The 17,127-nt window shown below is 43.0% G+C and overlaps 1 protein-coding gene across 1 annotated transcript; it reads right to left on the minus strand.

Moving 5' to 3' along the window:
- Positions 1 to 44: 44 nt before the first annotated feature.
- Positions 45 to 5,664, minus strand: LOC112202432 (calcium-transporting ATPase 4, endoplasmic reticulum-type). Its single transcript, XM_024343448.2, has 9 exons — positions 5,494 to 5,664; positions 3,994 to 5,423; positions 3,660 to 3,732; positions 3,452 to 3,573; positions 2,475 to 2,756; positions 1,965 to 2,342; positions 1,399 to 1,508; positions 1,002 to 1,230; positions 45 to 868 (listed from the first exon to the last, which is right to left on the minus strand). The coding sequence occupies exons 2-9, from the start codon at positions 5,380 to 5,382 to the stop codon at positions 287 to 289; spliced, it is 3,165 nt and encodes a 1,054-aa protein (XP_024199216.1). The 5' UTR covers positions 5,383 to 5,423; positions 5,494 to 5,664; the 3' UTR covers positions 45 to 286.
- Positions 5,665 to 17,127: the final 11,463 nt, after the last annotated feature.

The following is a 17,127-nucleotide window of genomic DNA, read 5'->3' on the forward strand; positions in this document are numbered from 1 at the left end:
GAATTCGGGGTAGCCATATTGTAGCAATTGGCAAACATCACTACTGCAAATGTTAAATGTATGGTGCTATTTCTGAAATCAAATTGACTTGAGAAAGAGTAGAATACAAAATTTTAAATGCTAATGAATACGGTAACAATGTCGTGAGGAATGGACTCTGTTTTTGGTTTAGCATAGTGGGGACAAAAATGCGCTATTGTTCTATCGGTCTAACTGGTTGTTTGAGGCCAAAACCAATCCCTAGGCTTTCTGAACTTAGGTCATCAAATTACAGATGCTTGCCTGCTCAGTCTGTTTTGCGCTTGGATTTCTCTACAGCGGAATCTGGCAACTTGGTTGTACATCTTCCTACAAACTTCAGCACCTCATCAATTAAGACAACTGGAAGAGCAACTGCCAACACCAAGAGCCATTCATTCAGGCTGAGGGGGACAATGCCGAACACTTGAGCAAGGAATGGCACGTAGAGAATCAAAAAGTGCAACCCGAAGGAGACGGACATGGCAAGAAGGAGCCATGGATTAACCCAGGGTGGCATCGTCAGAAGGCTACTGTCCTCAGACAGGGCATTGAGGGAGTTGAACATCTCAATGGCAACCAAGACTGAGAGGGAGAGAGTTGAGGCTTTAATCTTGCCCGAATGGAAATACTCACATGGATCTGTGTCAAAAGTGAACACCTGAGTTCCAGCTGTAAAGTTAGATGCTGAAAACCCCTCCCAAGAAGTGCACTTGTGCCAGTTTGCAAGTTGATGGTAGGTCACAAGACTATGGCCATCTCTACTCAGGTCAATGCCCAAAAATGAGGAATGGGTGTACCAGATAATGAACACCCCTACTGTTGCAACACCGACGTAGACTCCAATCACCTGCAAAGATCCAAAAGGATGTAGCAGTATCTCATGAGAAAGTTGGAGTAGAATTCACAACGAATTATAAAGTAGAACAAGACAACAGTTAGCTGAAATGTTTTTGATGGGGAAATATTAATAGTTCTTGTACCAGATAACGAAATAAGATCCACACACTGATCAATGAGTCGTTGCTTCTTCTAGGGGGCTTCTCCATTATATCTTTGTCTGGAGGATTGAATCCTAGAGCTGTTGCTGGGGGTCCATCAGTAACCAGGTTGACCCACAGAAGCTGAACTGGAATCATGCCTTCTGGAATTCCCAGGGCCGCTGTCAGAAAAATGGAGGCAACTTCGCCAATGTTTGATGAAATCATGTACCTGCATTACAGAAAGGGGATTAGAGAAGACAGTAGTAACTGCAGTTTCTGAGAATCAAGGAATACTAACTTAATGCCAGCTCAAATAAGATTGGACAGGAATAGTTACATTTATTATTCAAAAACAAGTCTCTTATTGGAGGGCATCTTAGATAGAGATGAATCAAACCTGATAAAAGCTTTCATGTTGTTGTAAATAGATCTGCCTTCTCCAACAGCAGAAACTATGGTGCTAAAATTGTCATCTGCTAATACCATATCAGAGGCCTCTTTTGCAACCTGTAACAAGTGGACGATCCATGACGGGAAGATTAAGTAGCATTATAACATATGAAGGTTGAGGATTCTATGAGAAGGTAATTATAAAGAACTTGGAGTAAGCACATAAGGAAACAAAATGTGGAACAGTCCACTAAAATGGCTTTCAAATAACAATAATGACCACTTCACAAGTAAGGTGTTGAAGGGTGTCAGACGATTGTAACCAGACAGAGGTGGCAGAAGGATCTTTTATACTTGGGAATTGTGAAATATCCAATTATCTAATATTATTGTTAAATTAACTACTGGAAAGCTATTGAATAACTCTTGCTTAGTCATCAATTTGTGATGAACATAATACAATGTGTGTGCAAATACAAACTAGAAGGACTCCCATGATCATGTAAATATTCAACAAACTGGACTAATCGGAAATGAAAAAGGAAAAAGAGAGAACAAACATCAATCATATACCTCTGTCCCAGCAATGCCCATGGCAATCCCAATGTCAGCCAACTTCAAGGCAGGTGCATCATTCACTCCATCACCAGTCATAGCAACCACTTCACCGTCTTCCTTTAGCAGCCTCACTATCTCTTGTTTATGCCTTGGTTCAGCTCTAGAAAACAAAAGGCCTCCACGTTGTCTCAAATGATTTTTCTGATCATGGTGATGTATGAATTCTTTCCCCGTTAAGCTTCTCGAACTGATATTTTCAGAAGGTCCAAATACACCTATTTCGCGGCAAATAGCTTCAGCTGTATTCTTGTTATCTCCCGTAATAACCATAACACGGATTCCAGCAGTTTTGCAGTCCTCAATTGCTTGACGGACCTCTTTTCGTGGAGGATCCTTTAACAATTTACAATTGTACGTTGTCAGAAGTCAGAACATTCACAAATTTTAGCAGCAAGAAAGATATGGAAAGGAAACGACAAAATGTAACAGATTAGTGAAAAAAGACAAAAGACAGGAACAACTCACCCTTAGACCAACAAAGCCAACAAAAACAAGTTTACTCTCAATTGAAGAGTAGTTGGAAGGATCAAGTAAAAGCTCATGAGCTGGATGGTCTTCATCACCATTATAACCTGCGAACTCTGGCAGGTCCTCCTTGTATGCAAACCCCAAACAGCGCAATGCACTACTAGACATTTCATGAAGGCTGCCTAAGATAAGATCTTTGAAATTTTGGTCCAATTCTGCAATGGAGCCATCAACCAACTGAATGGATGAGCTTCGCTCCAATACATTTTCAACTGCACCCTGCAAATGTTTAATAGCGAGTGGGATTTGGTCAATACTACTCAATAGTAATACATGTTCCATTAAAAACAATGAGATTGGTAGAGTTACTCAACATCACTCACAAATAACAAGTGCTAAATCTCAAACAGGCAATATCATAAACCTAGAAAGGAAGGCAGAGCACAAAATACAGATAAAACTAATTTTGTGGTGAAACAGCACATCTAGGTGGATAAAGATGAGTGCAACATACTCATCGAAATCGTTAATTATCTAGAAAAGTGGCAGGAACTAGGGAAGAGAATATATTATTTCAGCATGTGAAATATACAATAGTAGAGTGTATGTAAAACTCAGAGCAAAAACAGTTGAAACCGAAGATTTTGCTTCATCAGGATGTAGCAGAGGAACCAGAAAATTACAAACGCTTGCACCAAATCTGTAAAATGTGAATATTTAAAAAGAAAAGAAGACGCAAAAAAGAAATGATTGCTTTGGGGCTAATAATTAGAAATCAGCAATAAGTGAATTATATCCGTCTATAAGTAAGGAATAATAGGAAAATAAAATTTTCTCGGATCAATTGGTGCAACATTGCAACTGTCAATATAAGAGAAAATTTTCCTTGCGTAAGTTCAATATTTCCTATTAAGTGCAGTCGATGAAAAAGTCAATAACTGTAATCAATAGATTTGCATTATATAGCAACATACCTTGACATAAAGAGAGTTCTTTCCGGCGCCAGTATTCACAATTACACCCATAGATTTGCGGTCACGGTCAAACTCAAGTGTTGCAATCCGGTGATCAACTTCCTTCCAAAGTGTAGAACAACCTGTGATAATGATATGAGAAAAAGAAAACTTTAGTCCCAAGGAAAAATTATGAAACAAAAAAATGATTTAAGAGTCGGTTACTTACGCAGTATATCCTTCGAACCTGAATTGAAACAAGTATTGAGTGATTCAGGAACTCCCATCTTCTCAACCAGAACCTGAAACAAAAACACATCAGCAAAAAGAACACACACACTTCTTCAGCAACTTCAGGATGGTAGTGGTTAACTAATTGGAAGTAATCTGATAATAATATCCTGCAGTACTCAGGGCACTTTCATATAGGGATTTTGCCAGCACTGGTAAAGAACACAGATTTTGTAAGTGATAAAGTGTGGTATTTGTGTCTTTTTGTGTAAATCTATGCAAAATTCCAAAGAACAAAAAACAGAAATATACATAAAAGAATGTCATCTCACCTTCAAGGCTGCCTCTGTGGGCATTCCACTGGCAACATAATGACTTCCTGACAATTCAACTCCAGCATCATTACACAGAGCAGAGATCTTCGCAATCATTTGAACATTGGTATCCATATGACCAGCCGGCGGCCAGTCTGGTATTTTCCCATCAGAAGGGTTGTATGTAGTTCCCTCAACATCAAAGGCTCGAAGAGTACCAGGCCTAGTACCAATAGCCACAAGCTTCGACACAGCCATCTGATTAGTAGTTAGAGTACCGGTCTTATCAGAACAAATCACAGTAGTACAACCTAGAGTCTCCACACTTGGCAGCTTCCTAACAAGTGCATTCTTCTGAGCCATCTTCCTCGTCCCAAGCGCCAAACAGGTGGTGATCACTGCAGGCAAGCCTTCTGGAATTGCCGCCACGGCCAATGCCACAGCAATCTTGAAGTAATAAGTACACCTCTCGAATGAAAATTCGAAATTCGTCGGCCACCCATCAACCATTTCCCAGCTGAGAAAGTACTTGAGATTGATCAACCAAACCAAAGCACAAATGACACCAATTATAGCAGTCAAAATCTCCCCAAACTCATTCAGCTTCTTCTTCAATGGAGTCTCTTCCTCACTCTGTGAAGCCTCCTGAATCTGAGAATGCACCTGCCCTATCTCCGTCCTCATCCCAATCTGAGTCACCAAACACATGCAATTCCCGTTCACCACCGTCGTTCCCGCGAAAACCATACACTTCTTCCCCTGAATGTCCGAATTCTCCGCCACCGCCTTCGCCGTCTTGCTAACCGCCTCACTCTCTCCGGTCAACGACCCTTGCTCGATCCTCACCGTCGAGCTCACCAAACTCAAAACCCTCATATCCGCCGGAACCTTATCCCCGACTCTCAGCTCCACAATATCGCCAGGAACGAGCTCCTTCGCCGCCAAATTCGGCACCTTCTTCCCGTCCCTGACCACCGCCGCCTGCTCCGACTGAATCTCCTTCAAGGCCTCCAGCGCCTTCTCGGCGTTGCTCTCCTGCCAGATTCCGACGATCGCATTCACGATCAGGATCAGAAAGATCACCAACGGCTCCACGAACGCCGTGATGTCCATCTCGCCGGTCTCCTCGCCTTCGTACCATGCGAGAACGAAGGAGATAACCGCCGCGAACAACAGAACCCTGACGAGCGTGTCGCTGAGCTGATCCATCAGGAGCTTCAGGATCGACTGGCCGTCGTGCTTCTCCAGTTCGTTCCATCCGTACACTGCCCGGCGCTTCTCGACTTCCTCCGACGACAGCCCCGAGTCGCGGCTGACCTTGAACTCGTCCTCGCATTCCTTCACGTCCTTCGACCACGCCGGAAACGACTCCGTTTTGGTGGCCGCCGACTTCTCAGTCTCTCCCATTTGGATGATTGAATCGTCCGACTAGTTCAGTGTTTCATTACCTGCAATTTGGTGTGACTGAGAAAAATGATCCAGGAAAATTAGCCAGAGAGGGACAAAGAGAATTGTTACCAGAATTCACGTGCGAGAAGAAGCAGATTCGATTCTGGTTGGATTGATTTGCAGAAGAAGAAGAGGAGGAAAGGTGATTGGATTTTCTATTTTGTTTGATTTGTCAACTTCGTTTTGTGATGAATAGTGGAGAGAGCGATTCAAGGGGGTGGCGTGGTGGGATAGAGAGAGAATGTTCAGAACCGTGAAAGTAAAATGAACATCGATGAGGACGCGCCACGTAAGCAGATGATGTGAAAAGTCCGAAGATGGTGGGCCACGAACAAAGTGATTATTTTATATGTGATTCTGTGCTTTTTGGGTTTGTGGTTTCCTTGTTACGGACCATTGTCCTGTTCTTTTTTGGATATTCTATCTTATTTTTTAAGAAACCGGGGAGGGGCCCATCGGCTCAACCGGGCAACCAAATGGCGCTCCTCGTCGTATGAACACCCAACGACGTCTTCGTCGTTCTCCTTTTAGTCAGCCTTTGACATTTTTACTGGAGGTTTGATGGTGTGTTTTTGGTAGTCGTCCACCGGAGTGGGAGTTTTATGATGCACTACTTTTTTGCCCGTTTTGAAAATCGGTGTGGGTCTCATCTCTCATGGTGGTGGTTGCTTTTTAACTACATCAGAGTTCTTTTTTATTTTTTATGACTGATTGACTAAAATTGACCGTCTTGATTAGATTATCAGTTATGATTCCAGCGTAACTAGAATCGTGATTCTCTTGGTTAAAATTGGACAATTTTCTCAAAGTTGAGTTTCTATTGGTGTTCTTTTGTGACTTGTGAGTTCTTATTCATTTCGCCAAAATGATATTTCTGCCATAACTGCGTGCCTAAGCGAACAAAGTACTACATATGAGTTTCCTTTGGGAGAGCGATGCTAGCTTCATTGTTTGTAATGAGTGTTTCTGGTGACTTTTGTTACGTCCCGAACTAGGCCTCATCATATGGCCCTTGGGCCCTAAGCCCGCCCGGCCCGGCCCTTCCATTAGGGCGGGCCGGCCCGACCCTTTTTTATTTAGGGTAGGGTATGGGTCACACAAATAAAGCCCGGCCCTACCCTACGGCCCGGCCCGATTGAGCCCGTAAGGGCTAGGCCCGGCCCAGCCCGGCCCTTAAAGCCCGGCCCTAAAATTTATATTTTATTTTTGTTATTTTCTATTACATGTGTTATATGTATAAAAGTAATAAAACTATGGAAGTGTAGAAAATTATTTCAATCTACCATATTAGGAAATGAGTCTTTTAAATTGAGCCATATTTTGAGAAGAAAAAAATAATTTTTTTTAAAGAATTAACCGTTAATTCGGCAAAAACGCCGCCGTTTTAATATAATCTTATGGGTATTTTAATATTTATCAATAATTACTGTTAACTAATTAACTGTAATAATTACAAAGCTATTATTTCAAATTGGACAATATATTCATGTAATACCAATTTTGAAATAAATCAAGTAATCAACATAACTAAAAATAATCAATTGGTCGAGTTGAAACCTTTTTTCCAATGTAATGTTAACTTCTTAATGAGCAAAATGGGGGACGAAATGGAATTTTTTAAAATGAACCGCTGGATGTTGTTTGCATATGAATATATGTTAGTGGTAGAAATTTCAACAATTTCCGCACTCGGTTGGACCTCGATCTACCCGGTCAACTCAATACCCTAAATAGAACATAAAACAAATATGTTCTTAACCAGTCCTTGGCAGTTCACTTTTTTCGATCTTTCAGCTCCCACACTCTCATGGGTAGGGGGTCTATTTATGGATGTCAAAATTCCGCAACGTTTGTCCGCGCATGGTGCCGCTCCCCTTAGGGAAGTTTGCTTGTGCAAAGCGTTGACCGCTCCATTAGGTGCCTTATTCACGGCGGATCGGCCTAATTTCTTTACACAATACCTATCACTATTGTATAAACATATAAGAATTTTCAGATTGATCGATTTTCATTTCAAAATTTTTGGATCGCACATAATCCTTATATGTCTTGTAATGTAGTATAACTAGTTTATTAGGCTTGTTACCCTCCATGAGCAAAATGAGGGACGAAATGGAATTTTTTAAAATGAACCGCTGGATATTTTTTTCATATGAATATATGTTAGTGGTAGAAATTTCAACAATTTCCGCATTCGGTTGGACCTCGATCTACCCGGTCAACTCAATACCCTAAATAGAACATAAAACAAATATGCTCTTAACCGGTCCTTGGCAATTCACTTTTTTCGATCTTTCAGCTCCCACACTCTCATGGGTAGGGGTCTATTTATGGATGTCAAAATTCCGCAACGTTTGTCCGCGCATGGTGCCGCTCCCCTTAGGGAAGTTTGCTTGTGCAAAGCGTTGACCGCTACGTTGGACGCCTTATTCACGGCGGATCGGCCTAATTTCTTTACACAATACCTATCAATGTTGTATAAACATATGAGAATTTTCAGATTGGTCGATTTTCATTTCAAAATTTTTGGATCTCACATAATCCTTATATGCCTTGTAATGTAGTATAACTAGTTTATTAGGCTTGTTACCCTCCATGAGCAAAATGGGGGACGAAATGGAATTTTTTAAAATGAACCGCTGGATGTTTTTTTCATATGAATATATGTTAGTGGTAGAAATTTCAGCAATTTCCGCCTTCGGTTGGACCTCGATCTACCCGGTCAACTCAATACCCTAAATAGAACATAAAACAAATATGCTCTTAATCGGTCCTTGGCAATTCATTTTTTTCAATCTTTCAGCTCCCACACTCTCATGGGTAGGGGGTCTACTTACGGATGTCAAAATTCCGCAACGTTTGTCCGCGCATGATGCCTCTCCCCTTAGGGAAGTTTGCTTGTGCAAAGCGTTGACCGCTACTTTGGACGTCTTATTCACGGCGGATCGGCCTAATTTCTTTACACAATACCTATCACTATTGTATAAACATATAAGAATTTTCAGATTGGTCGATTTTCATTTTAAAATTTTTGGATCGCACATAATCCTTATATGCCTCGTAATGTAGTATAATTAGTTTATTAGGCTTGTTGCCCTCCATGAGCATTGTCAGATTGATCAATTTCCATTTCGAAATTTTTGACCCGCCCGAATAAGCCATATTTTTTTTCTTCTATTTTTTAATTACGTTTCTCTTTTTTCTATAATATGCAATTTATCTCTTTCTTTGTAATTGATTTCATAAGTTTTGTTTTCTTTAATTTCTATTTTCTTTGTTAGACAACAATTAATATTGGGAGATTTATATAGATAGTTAATTGAATATAACCACCTTAAGTAATATTAATAAATGTTATAAGTTACAAGTATTATATTAATATAAAATATGTTCAATAAAAAACAATGAGTCTTATATCACCAATATATACCATTAAGCCATATTTTGAGAAGAAAAAAATAATGTTTTTTTTTTGTTAAACAAAATAAGGCCCTTTTTGGCCCATTTCAGCCCTATTTGGCCCTATTTGAGGGCCGGCCCGACCCGGCCCTTTCGGCCCTAACGGATCGGGCTTTTCGGGCGGGTAAGGGTTAGCATATTTAAGCCCTGGCCCGACCCTACCCGGCCCTAAATTTTGTTGACTTTGACTAGGCCCGGCCCGGCCCGACCCTAAGCCCTAAAATTTAGGGTAGGGCCGGCCCTAGCCCGGCCCATGATGACCCCTATTCCGAACCTAGAATTAACGATTTACTCACTATTTGGACGGTAATTGTCGAATACTTTCAATTTTTACTTTTTATCGATATTTTAGTGGCCCTAAAAGTTGACTTTTTGTTCGGGTCAAAATTTGAGGAAATGTTCTTCATGAAAGTTGTAGAGGACTTTAAACCGAGCGCGTGTATATGTGGTGCGTAAAAATTGGACTTAGTATGTGAGAGTTATGGCCAAAAATGTAGAAGTTACTGTTCATGGTAATTTATATATGGAAGTTACTGTTGGTAGATTTCCATTTTCAGAAAATCTACCTAGCCCCCCCCTGTAACTCTCTCTTCTCCTTCCCCGACCCTTCCTCCCTTTCGGCCCGATCTTCTCCCTTCGATTTCTTTCCCCTCCGGCCGACCCACGACGAAATCCGGCTATCCCCAAGCTCGTCTCCTCCCCCTTGACGCATCTGTGGTGGTATTTTGTAGAGATTTGGCCGGAGGAGCTCGATTTTGAGTGGGGAAGGTTACTGTAGCAGTTCGCCATTATTGTCGATTTCCGGCGATTCCGGCCATCTCCAGTCACCAAATCGGCGTCGAAGGCTCGGTTTTCGACGGAGATCATTTCCCCTAAGGTTTTGGATCCCAATTTGCTGTGTAGAGGCCGAATCGACAACCTAGGGTTCTTGAATTTCTGGGTTATCTTCACCAGCCGGATTTGACCATTTTCAGGTAAAATTTGGATGTGTTGTAGTTGAGAAAATTAATCAGTGGGTTGAGTTGTAGCTATACATGGAATTTGGTAGCCGGTGGTGGAGGTTGGTGGCGCGTGAGACTGTATTTGGCCTGACTTTGACTTCTGTTGTTGAGATAATTAGTCAATTATACATCTAGTTTCATAATTGCAGGTTTGGGATAGAATTGGAGATGGAATGAATATGAATTTGATGTTTGTTCAAAGGTGGAAATTGTTAATTGAATTGCGAGAAATCCACCCATCAGATTTCCTTGTTTCGGCCTTAAAGCCTATACCTTAAGGGAATGACATTAGTGAATAAGAGTGGGAGGTTTTAGGCATATAAAGATAATGTTAGGGTTTGGTTTTACTTATCGTAATTTAGTTTCCATCCTGTAATTATGGGTTTATGGACATTATATTGTACAGGACGTGAGGAGGATTCCCTCGAGGAGGGTTCAGATCGACGGCAAGCTTAGCCGTACACTGTGAGTGGACTTTTGTTTTTAAATAAGTGATGCATGCATTTATTTACTAAAGTATGTTCTATTTAATTAACATATTATTTTCCGAGCATATGAATTTGATTGCGGTTTATCTTGTGGATTTGCTTTCAATAATGATTCTCATGAAATAATTATGATTTATACCGGTTGTGAGTTTCGGTTATTAAGTTGTTATGCTCGGATTCGAATTTATAATTGATGTTGATTTTCGACGAATTATTTTCGATGTGATTTCCGGATTTATACTATTTATATTATATTTATATTCGTCGATTTGAGACCTTATTTGAGAATTGAGTTTTGTTGGAGTAAATTTTCATGTTTATTTATCGATCTACGATTTTTGGCATTGGGAATGCCTTATTGATAATCTATTTATCCTTTTAGCGTGTGGGACACGCTGTTGGTTTATATGTCTTTTTACGAGAATTTCCGGGTACGGTTGGGAATCGTACCCGCGTTTTCTTTATTCGTGGGACATGGGGAAGCCTTAAAGATTTATTGGGTTTTAATAGTTTTTACCCACCATACCTGGGTCGTTATATTTTATTACTAGCTAGCCTATTAGTACTCCTCCCTGCTTACTATGTGTTTGTGGGTGAGTAAGAGCAGAGCATGGGATGCTCCAGAGTGTGGGACACTCCGACCCGAGCCTGGGAGGCTCCCTTCTTTTGTATGGTGAAATTTCTTCCCCATATTTTATCATTACTTGACTAGCGGGGCTAGTCCGATTTCTTTTAACCAGCGAGGCTGGTATGTTTTTCACGAGTTTTTGAATTTAAAGAAATACGTTTTATAAACGTTGCATGCATCGAGATTTTATAATTGAAATTTGTGGGAAAGTATAAACTTTTCTTCCTTTATACTTATTTATTTTGTCCACTCACGCTAACGTTTTTATGTACTTTTCCCCTGGGCCCTTTGGTTTCAATTGCCCAGATCGCAGCGTTGCTGACCGGCTTAGGAGTAGAGGCTAGCACCACCTTTGCCATCTATCCTCAGTAGGTTATTTATTAACCTACTTTATGTATTATATTTCGAGTGTGTTCTTTAGATTGCTCTGATTACTTTAAAAGGGTGGATTTATACATTTGTATAATTATGAGTGTATGGGAGTTGTATAACATTGGAGGAAGTTGAAAGATTTGATTTGCTGGGTTGTAATTTATATAAGTGGTATGTTTGTGTAGTGCGATGTTTATACTTGGAAATTTGCGGATTGTTGCTAGGAAGCAGGGTGGCTTCAAGCATAGAAATTTACTATACTTAGAAGTGGTTTCAGCAGGTTTAGAGTTGTCCACTTTTAGGGGAAGTTCTGTCGAATTTTCCAGAAAAGTGGGCCCTGCAGGTTCATCTTGGAGTTAGGAGGGTAATTCAGGGGTGGGTCCTGACAGCTTTCTCCGGGTACCTCAAACAAAATGCTGTACTACCTGGGGTACCGATCCAACTCCTAAATCCTGAACCAAGAACACAGCATTAGAGGGGTAAACCGTACCGGACGGTTTACGCCTCTTCGATGCCTAAGTAAGATACTAATATATAATTGAATCGAGTAATAGTAGATAAAGGAGTTACTATTCGTAAAAGGTGGTTGTGTTGATGCCTTAATACTCAAGCATGGGAAAGGAGTTTCCCCTATCTTCGATGTGGGACGCAGGTTGTTCTTCTGATACCATATCAGCCCTCTGTTGTGTAATTAGATGGGTTGTACTAGCCATGCTCCAAGCCCTGGGTGTCCGGGGTGACATCCTACATGGGCCCCACCATGGTGGGTCATGAACCCGACCCATGGCATGGTACCTAGGTATCCCGATGGGCCCCAGCCGAGAGTGCCAAACCTAGTGAAGATTTCCCTAGTATGTACAAGTCCCCCAAGTTCAAGATGTTTCTTGGGTGGGGACTTGATATTTTAATCACAAGGTTTGTCACTGGTCTGCCTGTAGGGAGTCCCCCAAGTTCGCGTGCAAGAGACGTCTTGAGCGGGTTACGCTGTAGGTAGCTAATCTACAGTGCTCCCAATTTAACCCATAAAGGTTAAAGAAAACCTCTGGGTACCGTTGGAGGTCTTGAGCCTCCAGTACCAAGTGGGGTTTTTTGAGGGCTTGAGCCTCTGGTACCCGGTGGGGTAGAATGAGGACTTGAGCCTCTGGGACCCGGTGGGGTAGAATGAGGGCTTGAGCCTCTGGCACCCGGTAGGGTAGAACGAGGGCTTGGGCCTCTGGTACCCGATAGGGTAGAATGAGGGCTCGAGCCTTTGGTACCCGATGGGGTAGAACAAGGGCTTGAGCCTCTGGTACACCGATAGGGTAGAATGAGGGCTTGAGCATCTGGTACACCTAGTGGAGTAGATAGGCTCGAGGCCTCGTGTACCCGATGAGGTGAGTGAGATTTGGATCTTGGTAGGATTTGGGAGCTTGGTGTCTCGTACCCGATAGGGTATTCATGGCCTTGGGCCTTTGGTACTCGGTAGGGTTGGTGGTTCATGTCAGCCACGTGGGGCAGAGTGGGCTGTGCAATAAATGCCCATCCCATCGACTGATGGTTTCGAGGCGTGGAGAGATGCATGGGACACGTGTAGTGATCCTATGGTTGAAGGCCTTTTGTTTTCAACGGCTGTATGTGATGCTTTGAGGATTGAATTTATGAGGGAAACTGACTGTTTCCCTTTACTTTGGCAAAAACTCTCTCAGAAAACCTTGTGGATTTGCAGCGAGGAAGAGGAAGAGCTAAGGGAGAAGTAGTGTGCATACTTGCGGAGTGAGCGATCGATCGCCTGTTGAAGAAAAGGTCAGAGCTCTCTCGCTTTGTTTGTTCTCTCGTTTCTGCTTCTGCCATGGATGCTTTCTGTTGTGCGCTTGCTTTTCTGTGTGTTTTTTGCGTGTGTAATGGAAAAAGAACAGGAATAATACTAGTGTGGGTTGCCTATAGGTAGTATATGGAGAAAAACTAGGTTTTTCAAGGGTTTTCTTTGTTGTTGTTGTTTTAGATTTTTGGGTTTGTTTGGTTTTCTGGGTTTTGGAAGTGGGGGGATGATCCGCGCTTCACTTAAGTAGTAGATCTAGACCTAGGCTAATCCTTGTGTTTCTGATTCTAGATAGCGGATCTGAGGCCCAGGTTGACATATATCTAGGATGGAATCAGAAACCAAGGCCGGGGATGCGGGATCGTCGTACCAATCTTCCGCGAGACAAGCGGAAGCAAATATTGATCGGTACCTGGCCCGCAGTAGTACTCGTACGGAGTTGGCAGAAAACACCAGATCTTCGACTAGAGTGTTCTCGGAGCGTAGCGAGGATACCGATGGAGATGAAAGCGAGGACGTTGCCAGGGAGATGTAGCTGGTTACGGTAGTTATTCCTGAGGGTATACCTAAACCTAGGTATGCCCTAGCAGACGGGACAGTGTGCCACGAGCCCAGAAGAAGTATGACAATGAAGGAGATCGTTACGATGAGGCTGAAGTAGGGAATACCGGACGAGGAAGAACTTAGGCCTCTGAGGGATGGGGAGCTGGCAACGAATCCTCCTCCGGGATGGGTGGCGCTGCACGAGAACCAGCTCCACCAAGGGCTATCGTTGCCGCTGCCCTTGTGCCTACGATATCTCCTGCGGATGCTGAACCTGTCACCGGGGCAGTTGACTCCGAATGCCTGGTGGCAAATTTTGAGTATGATGGCCATGTGGGACTTGTGCCAGCAAGGGTGGCCTACCATCAACGAATTCTGAGCCGTGTACCTAGTCTTATACTTGAGGAAACAGTCTTGTCAAGGGACCGTGACATTCGCCTCCCAGGACTACAAGCCCCTAGTTACCGATATGCCCACCTCTCAAAGCAAGAGGTGGAGGAATAAAGTGTTTCTTGCTAGAGGACATTGGCAGATTAGGAATAAGAAATGGCACCTAACGGGTACATTTCAGGCCATCGGGGACCGGTCTTACTTCCTGTCCGAGGTCGAGAGAAAACGGATAGCCCGGGTATACGCTGTATGGAGTGAAGAAGAAAGAAGCTCCTATAGGTTCATCCGGTACTCCATACTAGATAGGTTAGGCCTAGGGAGACTCCCTGGTGAGGCTGACTTTTCAATTACTACCTACATATGTATATTTTGTAATTGATGATTGACATTTCAGATTGCTTGCAGTGAAAGCGCCGAAGAGGAAACCCTGGAAAGGTACGGAAGGCGACAGGATGGATGACAATCAGTTGATGGAAATGTTGATGAGCCAAGGAGAAGACACCCTTCACATTGAGGTTGACTTGGCGTCGAAAGCTACGGGTCGCTCTGTTGACGAAGTTCTTTTAGAGATCAGTGACACAGGGTACGGGAACCCTGATCCTGAAGCTCCCATTATCCTGGCCGAGGAGCCTGTTGCTGGTGATGTGGTTACTGTTGTCGATACAGGACTAGATAAGGCGCTAGTCTCCTGCTCTATTTCTTCTCGGTCTACCGGGTCAGCTGGGAGCGAGGACGTCTTGCTTCCTGGTGAGAAGAGAAGGTTCCATAGGCATCACCATCGGAGCGGGGATAATGAGGAGGTCACTTACACCGACCGGGATGTCAAAGGGGAGGGACCCAAGAGGCAAAAGAAGAGTCATTTGGGACCAAAACCATCTCCGTCGCTTGCGCTTCTGTCTCCGGGTATACCAGTTGTCCCCAAGAAGCCCATTAAGCAGCTGTTGAGCGAGTACGGGGTTGCTGACGAGAAGTTCGTGGGTTCGATGCTGGCCGATTTGAAAGACATCGACCTCTACTGGGTATGAGCGAAGGACAACTCTCCCCAAGCAAATTGTCGTATCGCCTGGGAATCAATGATACGGGTATTGGAATTTCTAAAATTTGTTTGATGAACTTTGCCTGCACTATTAGTATGTACTAATGGGGTGTTACAGGCACTATTCAACGTGTACACGATCGATGCTAGTGAGGAAGATACTCAGTTGAAGGAAGAGGTTAGCAAGAGTGGGACTCCTTGAAGAGGAAGGTAAAGTCCTTAACTCCCAAGGTAGCCGAGCTGGAGGCGGCCGAGAAGAAGATCGCGGACCTTGAGGGTGAACTTGCTGGGGCAAAGGATGAGCTGGGGAGTGCCCGGGACTTCGAGACGGAAGCTGCAGAATCTGCCAAGTCATGGAAGGCGAAGGCAGAGCATCTGGAGGAGCGCCTTCCCGTTGAAAGGCAGGGCGCCATTGCCGGGTACCAAGGTTCGAAAAATAGCTAGGCGCTAGTCGGGCGGTGGGCTAGGGAGGAGCGTCTAGGCGTCTAGGCGGGCGCCTAGGCGGTTTTATATATTTTTAATTTTAATTTTATTTTTATAGTTTTTATTTATGTAATTAAAAATATATAAATTTACAAAGACTCAAAGAGTAATAAACTAAAATTTATAAATTTATAAAGAGTAATAAACTAAATATTTATCCTACTCAACAAAAAAATAAACTAAATATTTATTTAATTAACTATTTATTTAATTAAATAGTTAAATCAATCAATTAGCCAACAAAAAAAGAAGCAGTATTCAATTAATCAATTATACTTCTTGATGGCCTGCACGTGCCCATCTTATCCTCCTTCTCTCTGCCACAATTGTACTCTCTCTCCATAATTAACCACCCCCTCCCTTCTCTCTTTCTCTCCTCTGCGAAACCAATAGCCACCATCTCTACCTTCACTCCCCTCTCTCTCTCTCTCTCTCTCTCTCTCTCTCTCTCTCTCTCTCTCTCTCTCCTTTGCGGTACCAGTAGCCAGTTAGCCACCATTTCCACCTTCTCTCTTCATCCATTTTTTCATTAACAGAATGCATTAATCATTTACCAAGAATAGAGGCGGAGCTGCGGTGGCTGGAGGGGCCGGAGGGAGCTCTGGTGGACGTGTGGAGTAGAGACACGGTGGCTTGGTGGGGAGAGCGAATAAAGGTGCGGTCTATTTTTCCAGTTTTGGGGTCGAATGGATTTTGGGTTTTGCTGCTGTCAAGTTTGGGTTTCGGGAGGGAAAAAAAAAAAACAAGAAGAAGAAAGAGGAGTAAACCGCCCAGACCACCCAGGCGGACGATCAGGCTGCCTAAGCGGCCGCCCAAATCCTATCCACCTAAAGCTTCCTATTTGCCATAACTCGCTTCGATCTGCTGCTGCCCAGCCCAGCGCCTAGGCGGCTGAGTTTTAGAACACTGCCGGGTACAAAGAGTCCCAAAAGCTTATTGATATAATACTCGCCGCTCAAGACAAGGTCATGATTATGAAGTATAAAGAGTGGGTGGTAGTCGGGTACCTGGATGAAGCCAAATTCAGGTGGGGACTTCTTGAAAAGAAAAGAGAACAGGAGGCTAAGAGGAGAGAACAAGGAAGCCAGAGTGCCAGACCCGAGGAAGGGGCAAGTGGTGGTCACCCTGATGCTTAGTTAGGGGTTTTGCCTTCCGGGGCTCTTATTTTTGTCATACCCATTTTTTGAACAATGGCCTCGAGCCGGTGTTTGGGGTAGTCCCTTATTAAATTTCTTTGCCTCCCAAGCACATTTTTTTTTAATGGAAATGTTTAAAGGGATTAAGATTGCTTGTATTTTATGCCTTATCGAAGCGTGTATGTTTAAATTACTCATTACTGGAATAAAGTAACTAACAATGTTGCTTGGTTGTTCGGCACAGCAGACGCACGAACCCAAAGGGTCCCTCAAATCTGCTAGCCACGGGATGGAGCTGAGATTTGAACTCTAGACCTAGGGGTTCCAGACTAGACCGTTCGACCAACATACCACACCACATGGTTATGT

Source organism: Rosa chinensis, chromosome 5 (genome assembly GCF_002994745.2).
Source record: "Rosa chinensis cultivar Old Blush chromosome 5, RchiOBHm-V2, whole genome shotgun sequence".
Taxonomy (NCBI): domain Eukaryota; kingdom Viridiplantae; phylum Streptophyta; class Magnoliopsida; order Rosales; family Rosaceae; genus Rosa; species Rosa chinensis.